At 38.4% G+C, this 12,500-nt stretch overlaps 3 protein-coding genes across 3 annotated transcripts; 2 read left to right on the forward strand and 1 right to left on the reverse strand.

Moving 5' to 3' along the window:
* The first annotated feature begins 142 nt into the window (after positions 1–142).
* Positions 143–1,484, forward strand: LOC108657096 (S-phase kinase-associated protein 1). Its single transcript, XM_018109549.3, has 2 exons — positions 143–378; positions 708–1,484. The coding sequence occupies exon 2, from the start codon at positions 714–716 to the stop codon at positions 1,200–1,202; it is 489 nt and encodes a 162-aa protein (XP_017965038.1). The 5' UTR covers positions 143–378; positions 708–713; the 3' UTR covers positions 1,203–1,484.
* A 1,381-nt stretch (positions 1,485–2,865) lies between these two features.
* On the reverse strand, positions 2,866–5,967 carry LOC108656599 (ubiquitin carboxyl-terminal hydrolase MINDY-3 homolog). The gene is made up of 6 exons (XM_018108793.3): positions 5,348–5,967; positions 5,055–5,188; positions 4,241–4,949; positions 4,014–4,173; positions 3,782–3,941; positions 2,866–3,305 (listed from the first exon to the last, which is right to left on the reverse strand). Exons 1-6 carry the CDS (start codon positions 5,721–5,723, stop codon positions 3,159–3,161), a joined length of 1,686 nt encoding a protein of 561 aa, XP_017964282.1. The 5' UTR covers positions 5,724–5,967; the 3' UTR covers positions 2,866–3,158.
* A 229-nt stretch (positions 5,968–6,196) lies between these two features.
* Positions 6,197–7,333, forward strand: LOC108656604 (uncharacterized). The gene has a single exon (XM_018108800.3). It carries the CDS (start codon positions 6,272–6,274, stop codon positions 7,331–7,333), a length of 1,062 nt encoding a protein of 353 aa, XP_017964289.1. The 5' UTR covers positions 6,197–6,271.
* Positions 7,334–12,500: the final 5,167 nt, after the last annotated feature.

Raw genomic sequence — 12,500 nt, forward strand, 5'->3', positions numbered from 1 at the left:
TTTATTTTAAGCTGTAAAAAACATTTTCACGATCTATAATAATAATTATTATTATCGTGGGTGCTTAAAAAATATCGGTATCTTTCGCATGCGTATACGATATATGTGACGTTGAAATTATATGATATCTATTTAATTGAATTGCAGCTCTGGCTTTTACTGTTTATCGACTACACTCGATTCGCAGAACGCAAAGTACTTTCGGACGTGTATCTTTTCCAATAAAGTAAATTTTAATTTCTATTTCTTAAAGTCGTGTTCGTTGCGTCTTTTTTCGTAACAAAGACACCGTAAATTCAAATTAAATAAATCTTGTTTTAATCCGAACTTCACACTTTTCCAAATTTGTTCAAAACTTACATTTTATTTGTAGCTGTGGTAAGTAATCGTGACAAAGACAATATTCACGAACTTTCTGGGGGGGACAACAAATTATACTCCATTATGATTTTGCAAATTGTAAATTATTTCTGGGGTTTTTTTATTAATTTACAATTAGAAGTTTGCATGTGTGTGTGTGTGAGTAGGTTTTGTGTAATCGGACGGATGCTTTATTTACAGTAAGCGCAACGAACACACTCGCACGCTCGCACACATGCATACAGACGCATGCTTGCTTGTACATGTTTAAATACATCCCGCTAAGTTTTTAACATAAAAAGAAATACATGTCGTTTTTAACAATGGCTGATTTTCTTCGTTTGCAGATCAACATGCCTAGTATCAAATTGCAATCTTCTGATGAAGAAATTTTCGATACCAATATTGAAATAGCGAAGTGTTCCGGCACTATTCGCACCATGTTAGAGGATTGTGGCATGGAGGATGATGAAAATGCGATCGTACCGCTGCCGAATGTGAATTCAACAATATTGAGAAAGGTGTTGACTTGGGCCACCTATCATAAGGATGATCCACAGCCCACCGAGGATGATGAGAGCAAAGAGAAGCGTACCGATGACATCACATCCTGGGATGCAGATTTTCTTAAAGTAGACCAGGGCACTCTATTCGAACTGATCTTAGCCGCCAACTATTTGGATATCAAGGGCTTGCTGGAATTAACCTGCAAGACGGTGGCCAACATGATTAAGGGGAAGACACCCGAGGACATTCGCAAAACGTTTAACATTAAAAAGGATTTCACTCCGGCCGAGGAGGAGCAGGTTCGCAAGGAGAACGAATGGTGCGAGGAGAAGTAATTTATGCTTGCCCAACTTGTCGCGGATTGGTATATGGCTTCGTTATTAATCTGAGATCCCATAACAAAAATTTGCAAATTCAAAAGGATGAGATACGTTGAAATCGCAAGCAGCTTAAGAATTGCTTGAATGATTGCGTATTAATATAACTTTTTAACTAGTTTATTTGTAAGGTTGAATACAACCATGAAATATTTTTCTTAAAAACCAAATCTAATTATATACGAACATGAGCAGAAGAAAATTGCAATAAAATGTAAACAGCGGTTAAACATGCATAAATGATCAGACACCTGTATATATGGTTCACAGATTGTTAATAATCCTAGTGAATCATAATAAGATTGGCATACCTTAAAACAGTCGTTTCACGATTAAGTATTATCGGTTCGAACCTTATCTTGACCACACATACATAAATATCTCAGCAATGCTTATTGAAGTATACAGAATAGGAGAAAGAAATATATATATCCATTACAATCGATCTTAATTTTGTTTTTCATTTACTAATGTGTTTCATTTAACTGGAATCAAATCAATAAAATATAATCTAGATTAGAATTTAATGATATATTATTTAATCATTTTGTAGTTTTTTTTTTAGACTTGCAGCGATCAAGCAATATATACATACTATATAAATAAAGTCGCCTTAACAGCAATTTTCTCTTGAATATCTGAAGTCGAGTGGGGTGCGTTCGTTGTTTTTCTCAATATGGATCAAATACATACATACATATGTATGCATCTGTCGCTAATGAAGACTTTTCAGCGTAATTCACAACTTCCAAGAAAATAAACACGATTTTTAAACCTTGTTTGGAAACTGCAAATTTAAATATTAGATCGATCTTCAAAACTGTGGTTTCATGGATGCCAAAAAGCCTGCGCAGCTACATTTCTATTTGTTTTTTAGTCATCGGCTGAGGATTAAATATCGGAATTAGAATATGCATACATATGTATGTATGTACATACATTTATACATAAATTTCCCTGCCTAACCATGCACGTACGTATGTATGTATGTATGTATGTATGTATGTATGTATGCAGGTATATTCCTTTCTCTTTTATTCCAGCTCCAGCTATCCCTTTCTAATTGATTCAGTCGCATTTCCATTTTTTATACATTTAGTTGGTTTTTAATTTTATTAAATTGTTTTAAACACTACAATTAATTTGTTAAAAGGCCATAAACAAAAAATTTTTGTTCTTTATGTGAGAGTGTGTGTGTGTGTGGCTTGTTTGTCTGTGTGTGTGAGTGCGGGAGTGTGCTTGTGCATGAATGTGTCTTTGTGTGTGTGTGTGTTCCTTTGCTTATTTTGCTGTTGTTGCATTTGGGTCTCTTTTTTGTGTGGGTTATAATAAGTATGTATAATAATTTCCTGGCTCTTATAGTTACAATGGCAAACAATAATTACATTTCAATACGTTTTCCAATTTTTTATGTGCATGTTTATGCACCAAACAACAATCGGTATTATTATTGTTGCAAAATTACAAATAATGCGTGCTCGTTCCACTAGGATTGTTCCTGTCTCTGTCCCTGTGTTTATGAATTTGTGTGCGTGCTCACTCTTCGGTGCATGCCTATCTGTGTGTGTGTGTTTGTGTGACTATATGTGAAGGGGGTATTTGTTGCTTCTCATCCATGTTATTATGCTGTTTTGTTTTGTTTTTTTTTTTTTTTTTTTTTATATATTGTATTTGTTTGCATTTTTTTGGTTGTTTTTTAAACGATTTTCAATAAATTATCATGTTAAACAATTTAGAGGTGTTTGAAATAAAGATGTGCATTGGCAACATTTTGCCGCTATTCTTGCTCTAGTTGTTTTTCAATTTTTTTTTAGCTGTTGCTGCCTTTGCAATAGTTTTTCCTTTTTTTTTTTCGTTTTTTTTAGTTGTTTTTTATTTTTATTTTTGTTTTTTATTTTTTATTTAATTAGGACGTCAATTTAATGAGGGCAGGTGTCCATCGTGCCAATTTATTTCAATATTGGGCCATTTGGTCTGCAGACATGTGACCATCGGATTTGAGGTGCAAATCGACTTCAGATCGCCCTCCAGCAATATTGCCGATCCACAGTAATAGCGCACCTATAAGAAAAAAAAGAAATCATTTAGAGTCTGTATACATTAAACTAATACAGTTTCATAATGTTTCATATTTTGTAAATCTAATCGCCTTGTGAATCATACTTAAAATTGCTTTGATTTCGATTGTTATACGCTATAATTCAACGGACTGACAACTGAATACAATTACAGTTGTAATAAATAACTCGAATATGAATTGACCAAGGTCACATATATAATGATTTCGATTTGCTAATTAACTGAATGCGTACTTCTAATGTCAATTTGAGCTATAAATCAAATGACTTTGCTTGTATACAAAGTGGGCATTATATGCAGTTGTAATACATAATTTTGATCTGAAACTCAAAATAATCTATTCAAATTGTTAGGAATACAATTTATAAATTTCTCAATTAGGACACTCAAACTCTAACAATTGACTATATTCCCTTTGCTGTGCCATGAAATGTTAAGCAAATCGAATGTTTGTTCACCTTGTTGTTTTCGTTAGAGCCGGGTATGCCATTATAATGCATAAGCTCGAAAGTATCGGGAGTTGAGCGGCGCTCCAATGGGAAAAATTCATCCATGAATGCATTCAAGAGAATAATACCGAGATTCTCAGGGTCCAAACGCTTTTGCATGAGACTTACGCTGGAAGATGACATGAAATTGAAAGAATCATATTATTTAACTAACGGCAAACGATATTAAGAATAAACTCACTATCCCGGCTCGCTGACCAGATTCAATGCGGCTAGCACATCACGCAGCAAGGTGCTCGATATGAAATTATTGCCCTCCGGATCATATGACTTGAAGATACGACGTCCAGTCTCCGATGGTGTCTCTGGAGAGACAAGCCTCTTTTCGTTGCTAAACAAAACTGCAAAAGCACACAATCCATATAATATTAAATCAGTATTCAAATATCTGAGATAATAACTAAATACCAGTTAAATGCGTGTCCGACCCCATTACCCAAACTGGGTAGCGTGGATTCTTGAAAAACGAGCCCACTGTACAGTAGCGCATCTGCTCCATTAGTGTTATAAATCCAATATCGCTCTGCTCACAAATGCCACGCAGCTTCAGGCCTCCCACGTCCTGCTCATTGTCCCAGACATGAGCCACAGCGCGCCCAGTTAGCATTAGGTTAATCAACGACTGCGCACCATAGCCATATGTGCTGTGTATCAGCGGCTCCGATGTGTCCGATATATCAGATGTCACCTGCTCCGTGCCCTTGGTTAGGAATACCGAATACATAAACAACAGCACGCCGTACGTATTCGATAGCTGACTATAGTTGTCCACATAGTAGCGAGCCACCTCGCCAATGTGCTCAAAGTGGAGCGTGTGGAGACGCTCATGAAATTGGTCCGGTGTCAATTCCAAATTGAAACGTGCGACCATAGCTGTTGCATCGTTTTTGGTTGCAAGAGCAGTGGCAGCTGCAGCTGCAGCCGCATCGGCGGCATCAATACCAGTTGACTCCTCCGCTTCCACAGCATTCTCAATTGAATCAGTTGGCGGCGTCAGGCGACGCTCTTTGGTTGATCGCCGATGTAGTGTGACAATTTTATAGCGCGGCGCTCGACAATTCTTTAATATGTTGCATAGTGCTTCAATGAGCAGAGTCTGGCATTTGTCACTGGGCAGCTGGTAATGAGATTAAATTAAAATTAAATTTCGATTGGCATTTCGAGAGTGTGGGCGGGGCGAGGATACAACTAAGGAGGGGAATAAAGGAATAAGGGTGCTTACCTTTGCTAATTGAATGCCTGGCATGTCCATGATAATTATCTTAAGCAAGTACGCCTGCACGGGCGCTATCACAGCACAAGGACCGCCCTGTTTTTGCACCAAAGCCGAGGGCTCCACATCACTAAACTCAAAGCCTGCAAATGCATATAGTATGTATTATACATATATATATAGTGTACAGAGAGATACACACACAAAAAGCGCGCGCGCTCGTTAACCGCTGGCACTATCTGTTTGGGTGGGTTGGGGTTGGGGTTGGTGTGTTTGGGTGGTGCGGTGCAACAGCAACTTACCTTGAGACCAACGCTTGAATACATCTTCGCGCACACTGTCGCCCCACAGCAAGTGCTTAATCTCGCGCAGCTCTCGCATGTCGCTCTCACTGGAACTCACTTGCGGTTGTTGTCGTCCAGCAGCAGCAGCTGCTGCTGCTTTTGATGACGGTGTACTGCCACTGGCCATAGATAGCTCTTGTTGCTGCTGCAGCTGTTGTTGTTGCTGTTGCTGCTGTTGTTGCTGCTGTTGCTGCTGCTGCTCTTGGTGTCCTACTATGTTGTGAGACTGTGATTCCAAGGCTGTTGACGCCAACGTCATCGACGCCGTGCCTGATGCAGTTTTCGGCGAGGCGCACTTTTCGCTGCGCTGCTCCCGTTCGCATGCGTCGCTCATCTCGAGTCGTTTTCTTTGCTGTAGGGGGAAAGGGGTGTACGGGTATGGAATCACAAACTGTATTCGTCTTTATCGAAATCGAAATACAATAAACGCAAAGTCAACTATTTAGGTTGGCATTTTTTGGCTATGCAAATGCAACAGTGTAGGGATGTACAAAATATGGGTGCATCAATTGCTATCGATACGATTTTTCGATATCACAAATGCAAGTGCTGCCCACTGCAGGCTAGTGATGTCACTCAGCGACAAAATTTCATTCGTGACATCAATCGAGTGTTTTTAAACAAATATATCGTATTGTTATTGTTAAATTAAACAGTTAAATAGTATTATTTCAAGTCAAATCTTTTACACATTAGCTAGATTTCTTTTCTGCAAAATAGAAATAATATGTTGCCAGTTTTATAAAAGTTATTACATATCTGACAAGTTTATAGAATCGATTAATAGGCACGAATTAAACATCGATATATCGATAACATAGTCATAAATTTGGTATCTAACTGGACTTCTGATTATAAACATAAATAAGATATTGGAGCCCCATGGAACTTAGAAGCATATTACCAAAAACATCAAACGCAACTAATCAAAGCACCTCGCCTACAGTCGCACCGAACATGAGGAAGCCTGAAACGGCACGCCTCTACTACTGCCGCTCCTGCCTAGTGGCCTTTCCCCGGTTTCTCGCCTGCAAGCTACATGAGCAGCTGTGCGACGCGCGTTTAGCACGGCTGCACATATGCAAATACTGCCTGACGCTGTATGGTGATGAGCAACTGCATAAGCGTCACATCCAGCGCAAGCATATGGATCGCCGGTATATGTGTTTACAGTGTGGTACGTTTGGCAAGCGCTACAGCTCCTCGATATTCCTCTTCAAGCATGTCGTATCGTGGCATGGCGAGCAGTCGATTTTCTACTGCGCTATGTGTGCGGACAACTGCAACGACGCGAAAGCGTTTAGCTGTATGCGTGATTTAATTGCTCATGCTGAGAGCGAGCACAGTCTGCACGGCGATGGTAGCGTCGTGGACGAGACGGAGGACTTGGAAATGCTTGAGGAGAACATTGACGAGCTACTGCCAACGGTTGACTGGGACGATGATTTGACATTTGGCTGGCCCATGGATTTGGACAAAGAGTCATGCATTGCCGATCCGAAGCCAAAGCCCAGCGCTTACGTCTGTCCAATTTGTGCTAATGGTTTTACCGGCAGCATCAGCCTGTTAAAGCATATCGAAAAGTCGCATAATCGCGATCCCCTGATCTGCATTTTCTGTGGCAAATCGCACAAAAACCGCGAGGCAGTCAGAGCACATTTGCAGCGCCAGCACGTCCTACTGCGCGCCCACATCTGTAGAGTGTGCAAGGCAGACTTTACCACCGCCGATCATCTCTTGAAGCACCGAAGAAGCCAGCATCTAGAGCGTGCCTTTGTCTGTCCCGAATGCGGCAAGTCCTTTGCCCAAATCAGTCATCTAACTGAGCACATGTTGTCCGAGCGTGGCCATATCAAACATATATGCGCTCTATGCAACACGCAGTTCTTTCGCTCCATCGATCTCTTGCGCCACACTCAACTCCACCACTCACTGCATCCCTAACAAGGTAGGTTACAAGCAAACATATTGCTTGACTACTCTCACTTCGCAGTTTGAGAAAGAGACAGCGGTTATAGATGTATAACGTATATCTAGATGTATTTATGTACATATATCTTTAGAAACAACAGAGAGAACATCTTTCAATGTCAGTGTTTACAAAAAAACTATTTATCTCAATTTGCCAGTTAATTGATCTCTGGTGGAGCGCTCTAGCTGCTCCCAGGGAAGCACACAAAAATGCGTACGAAAAGGGTATAAAATACGGTTATAGTCGAACTTATATTAAAATTTACATACATAGTTCATAGTTATCCATATCTATATTCTATAAACAATTTTTTATACTTCTTAAAATGTCACATATGCTATACACATATGTATGTACATTATGTATAATTGGAGCTACATGTTAGGTTGAATTTGTTAAAAAAAAAAAAAAAAAAAAAAAAAAAAAAAAAAAACAATTTTCCAATCTAACTGTGCTTCTTTTTACTTAAATTTCCATCCAACACCTCTTTTACACGCACTAAACAATTTATCATAAGTTTACGCGGCGGCTGCGCTTCGCATTTAGTCTAGGGTATACGATGGGAACTTTTCTTTTTTTTTTTTTTTTACTTTTTAAATGCAAATTGCGAGTTTAATTATCTAGCGTTTCAAGTTAATGCTTTGACAGTTGAGGCGAAGAGAGAGTAAATTTCTATAATTCTAAAGATTTTACAAATGTATGTTCATATATTCAACATTCAAATCTTAGTTTTACTAATATTCAAATTACGCCTAGGTATCGAAAAAAAATGATCGTTTTTTAGCAATAATGAGTTGGCCATTTAGAATGATCCAGTTTTAACTATGCACATTACCGAAAAGGGATGAGACGAGAAAAACATTATAGATATGATGATTTCCGTTTTTTGATAAGTTCATATATGTGTGAGATATCTAATGAAAATTAATTAAATCTAATCACAAAATACCCTACAACGAGCATTAAACATAACAGAGCTTATGTATTTATATTCATAAATATGTGTGTACAATGTCGTTTCCATTGGCACTAAAAGCTCCTGCAAACGGTCTGTTAATTAACAGCGCACCTGCTGCACCCTGCGCTTGCACACACACACACATACTGAAATCGGTAACGCACGCCAGCCTTAGCAGTTAAAAGTTTTAAGCACAAACCCAAGAGAGACAACGTTGACAACGACGTCGCGTCGCGACGATTCGATCGCAGCAGCCGTCATGAGAGCGTCGCGTCCGTTATAAACTGAGAGCGTCAGAGCGCAACATAACAGTAACAGCAGCAACGACAACAGCAGCGGCAGCAGAACCAACGTCGAAATAAACGTTATTGTTATTAAAAGTCTCACTGTTGGCCCACACAGGCGACAGTTTTGAACGAATCGTGCTTGTGTTTGGATTGTGCGTCGCCGTCGCCGTCGCCGTCGCCCTCGTTGTCGCCGTTAAAAAAGTTAACAAAATTCTTGTTTTTGTTTTTAGTTACTTTATCGCTTCGCTAAAAAGCGTTAGATAAATTTAAGAATTGTTGTGTTGACTTAGAGAACAGACAATAACGTGTAAGTGCATATAAAAAAAAAATTAATAAAAATGAACAAAAACCTAATTAAACCTAACGTCAAAATAATCCATTAAAACTGGCGATCAAGCAACGCGACCCTCAGCCGCCAACAACTATGTATTCTGTTATTGTTTTTATTTTATTTATTTTTGTGTGTTGTTTTCGTTTTTGTTTGTACTAATCGGGCTCAAAAGCTTTTGTGTTGCATGCATTTGACGAGTTGCCTTTGTTAATTGTTGCTAATGTCGCTTTGAAAACTATACTAGAATTAGAACAACGTTTGATCACTCATCGAAACGAATTCTATTTTCTGATGTTGAACAAATAAAATCATAAAAAAACCACACACAAATTAAAAAAAAAAAAAAAAGAATGCAATGAAAAAATCCCGTAGAAATTGTTACGCTCGACTTAACGCACGTTGAATTTTTTTTTTTTTTTTTTTTTTTTTAACCTGTTGTAGACGTAAAGTTGAATAAACGTATTATAAACCGCTGAAGTCCAGTCATCAGCGAGTTGAATAAATAGAAACTGGATTAGCAATAATAAATATGTAATATACATTCAAATATACATACAAATAAATAAACTCTTATCCAAAGGCTTGAATTATTTTTAAACAATAATTTGGATATGTGAATATCATGAGAAAAACGAATATGTTTAAAGTTTCTTGAACACACCTGAACTTTATAACACACCCCATATTGCATATTGCATATCGAATTTTGTGTTTTGTTTTCATTTCATTTTAAACAAATTCAACTTCTTAATAAAGAAAAAACCCGCTTCAAACTGGAGCTGCAGGTGAATCAAGCATTTGTGAGCCGATCAATAAACAGGTTGAAAGCCATTTATGAATTATCATAGCGAACAACAACTGCAAATAGTTGTTGTACTACGAAGTCAATTTGAATAGATGGAATGGAATGGCGCCAGTAAATATTATCCAACAACTTATGTATCAAAGCCAAAATCGAACTGCTTATCATACTTGGGTTTTTTGCCCTCGACCAACGATCGCCACTGAACTGAACTGAGCTGAGCGGAGAACGCTCAACGCTCAACGATCACTTTACCAATCCGCTGGGGAACCATTAAATCCATAATTTATGCTGCCCTCTGTACCTCAACTGTTGCAGACATGTTAGTTATTCAGCATGCAAAACATCAGCCGTCAGTTGCCCCACGATGTTGTCGGAATCCTACGATGAGAGGCCCTTGGCTTGGCATAAACTCCATGCAGAGGGCGTATCGTAGTTAAAGTACATTCATGCATACATATATTGTACAGTGTATCGAAAATGTTTTCGCGCACACTAAACCCATATACTAACGGTACTAGAATAGTCCAGAATTTCGCGAATTATCGGCCTATTCAATCTGGACTGAATCTAAAAAATATTCATTCATATATCAAATTTGCTTCTTAAAATCTGTCACTAGATTAGGGTATTAGCTAGTCGTGCTTTCGTCAGTGCAGCACTTTTTTTTTTTATAATTGTAATTGATTTGCCTTTTTGCGTGCGCAGACGTTGCTGTTATCTGCCTCTCGCTGTGTCCCTTTTGTTTTCTGTAGCTTTCGCTGCCGTTGTCGCGGTTGCTGCTGTTTGTTGTTGTTGTTGTTTGCTGGCAATTGAAATTGGCGCTCGTGCGCACTGCGCAATGGTCGAGCTATGCAGACGAAAATGGCTGAGAAGCTTTAGCCAGGTAACGAGGGATCACGGCATGACGCACCGTTCTGCAATGTCTCTGCCAATACGGGTTAAACCGACATCGACGCAGCAACAACAACAGCATTGATCGGTCAACGACAATATATGTATGTAAATACAAATACAAACGCAAACGCATTAACTTATTAATTAAAACGTGCTGAATTTGTAATCTGTACGCAGGCAACGTACTCACAGAACAGCATTGGCATGCGCTGCAATTGCTGCTGTTAACGCAACACATGACTAAAATATTGCACGATTTGTGTGATAAGCGACGCCGGCACACACAAACACAAACGCACACTCACCTAGGCGACACTCTGCCATAGTAGTAGCACAAAAGAAAACAGACGAAAACTACAGACAACGGATATTAATTTGCATTTAACAGAATTTGAGTCATGCTAACAGCGCACTGTTAACTGACTAAGATTTCGCTGCTGCTTCCTGCAGCCACCCATGAATCACACAGGTGAACAACAACAACAGCAGCAGCAATAACGACGTCTACAGCCGAATCGCTGTCATATCAATCAGCATTTGTTTACTCAATGGCAAATAAAAGAAAGAAAGAAGAAGAGGAAGCAGCAGAAAATATGCTGTCGCATTGATAGTAGCACACACACGATTGTTGTTTTTGTCTCGCTGATTACATAAATAAACACTTCTACGCGTGCGCCTGTGCCTGTGTTTTATGCGCAGGCATCTCCACTTTGGGCGTATGCACACATGTGTGCTTAAACATAAGTAGTTGTGCTTTTTTCGTTTTGTTGTTATTGGCTATGCGGTAATACAAAGCTTTTTTAAATACCTCCAAGTAATCTTCTTCTTTAATCGCTGCGCTGCAGTTCCAAGTCAGAGCTAAAGCTATTTTTAAACAAGTTGCAGGCGCACGAAATACACACACTCAAACAGACACGCACACGTATGCATATGTACAGTGATTCCTCTGCTTAGCTTACTATCACCCGCGTCTTGTGGTATTCCGTTTGTGTTTTTCTTGTTGCTTCTTTTTTCCTTCCTTGACGTGCATGGTGTGCGTTCTTTAGCTTGCGCGAGCTTTCGAATTTGCCTGCAACTTGTGGGGGGCCATTTCGCATAGATTTTTTTTTTTTTTTTTTTTTTTTTTTTGCATTTTTATGAATGAATTGCGAGGCATTGTTATTATTATGGCTGCTTAGTTGATAAACTGCCTTGAGCGTTTCGCTATCAGCGTTTGCATATACATATTTCATATATGTATGTATATTTTTTGTTTGTTTTTGTTTTTATTCTGCGCTGCATTATCGCCATAACAATAACAACAACGACACCAGCAGCAGCAGCAGCAACAAATGAAAGTGAAACGCGCTAACTGACCTATAATAAACATTTTCATATTCATACATGCCAAATGTAAACGCATACATATATGCATACATGCATACGTACATATGCATGTATGTATGTATATGGCTGAGTATGTGCATATATGTACATATTTATAGGGTACACAAGATATCCTTACGCACGTACATACATAAATCAGCATGCCCACGCAATGTAACTACAAGTCTATAGAGAATCCTATGTATGCATGAGGGCCTCTATAAGAATTTTAATTAAAATTCAGTTTTTCGTATTAAAAAAGAAAAATTCTTCAAAGTGATGCATCAGAAATACTCTACTAAACAGTTAATCAAAATGGATATATTTGTAGATACTTATATATCAAACTATTTTAAGCAGAGCTTCACAATTTCATTCTATGTAGCTTATATGTATGCATGAGGAGAACTTAAATATAATAATATATTATAAAGGAAACTCCACTCTATAGTTACTGTTACTAAAACTAAAACTGGAATACGATATATCGTATATTCAT

The sequence above is a fragment of the Drosophila navojoa genome, chromosome X, assembly GCF_054131105.1.
Source record: "Drosophila navojoa isolate 15081-1374.11 chromosome X, UAZ_NAV_1.0, whole genome shotgun sequence".
In the NCBI taxonomy this organism is placed as follows: Eukaryota; Metazoa; Arthropoda; class Insecta; order Diptera; family Drosophilidae; genus Drosophila; species Drosophila navojoa.

Coding starts and splice junctions, on each gene's coding strand:
- LOC108657096 (XM_018109549.3), top strand. CDS start 714: ATGCCTAGTATCAAATTGCAATCTTCTGATGAAGAAATTTTCGATACC.
- LOC108656599 (XM_018108793.3), bottom strand. CDS start 5,723: ATGAGCGACGCATGCGAACGGGAGCAGCGCAGCGAAAAGTGCGCCTCG. Junction 5,189..5,347: donor ATTCAAGCGTTGGTCTCAAG/GTAAGTTGCTGT, acceptor ATGCATTTGCAG/GCTTTGAGTTTAGTGATGTG. Junction 3,306..3,781: donor GCTCTAACGAAAACAACAAG/GTGAACAAACAT, acceptor TTTTTCTTATAG/GTGCGCTATTACTGTGGATC.
- LOC108656604 (XM_018108800.3), top strand. CDS start 6,272: ATGGAACTTAGAAGCATATTACCAAAAACATCAAACGCAACTAATCAA.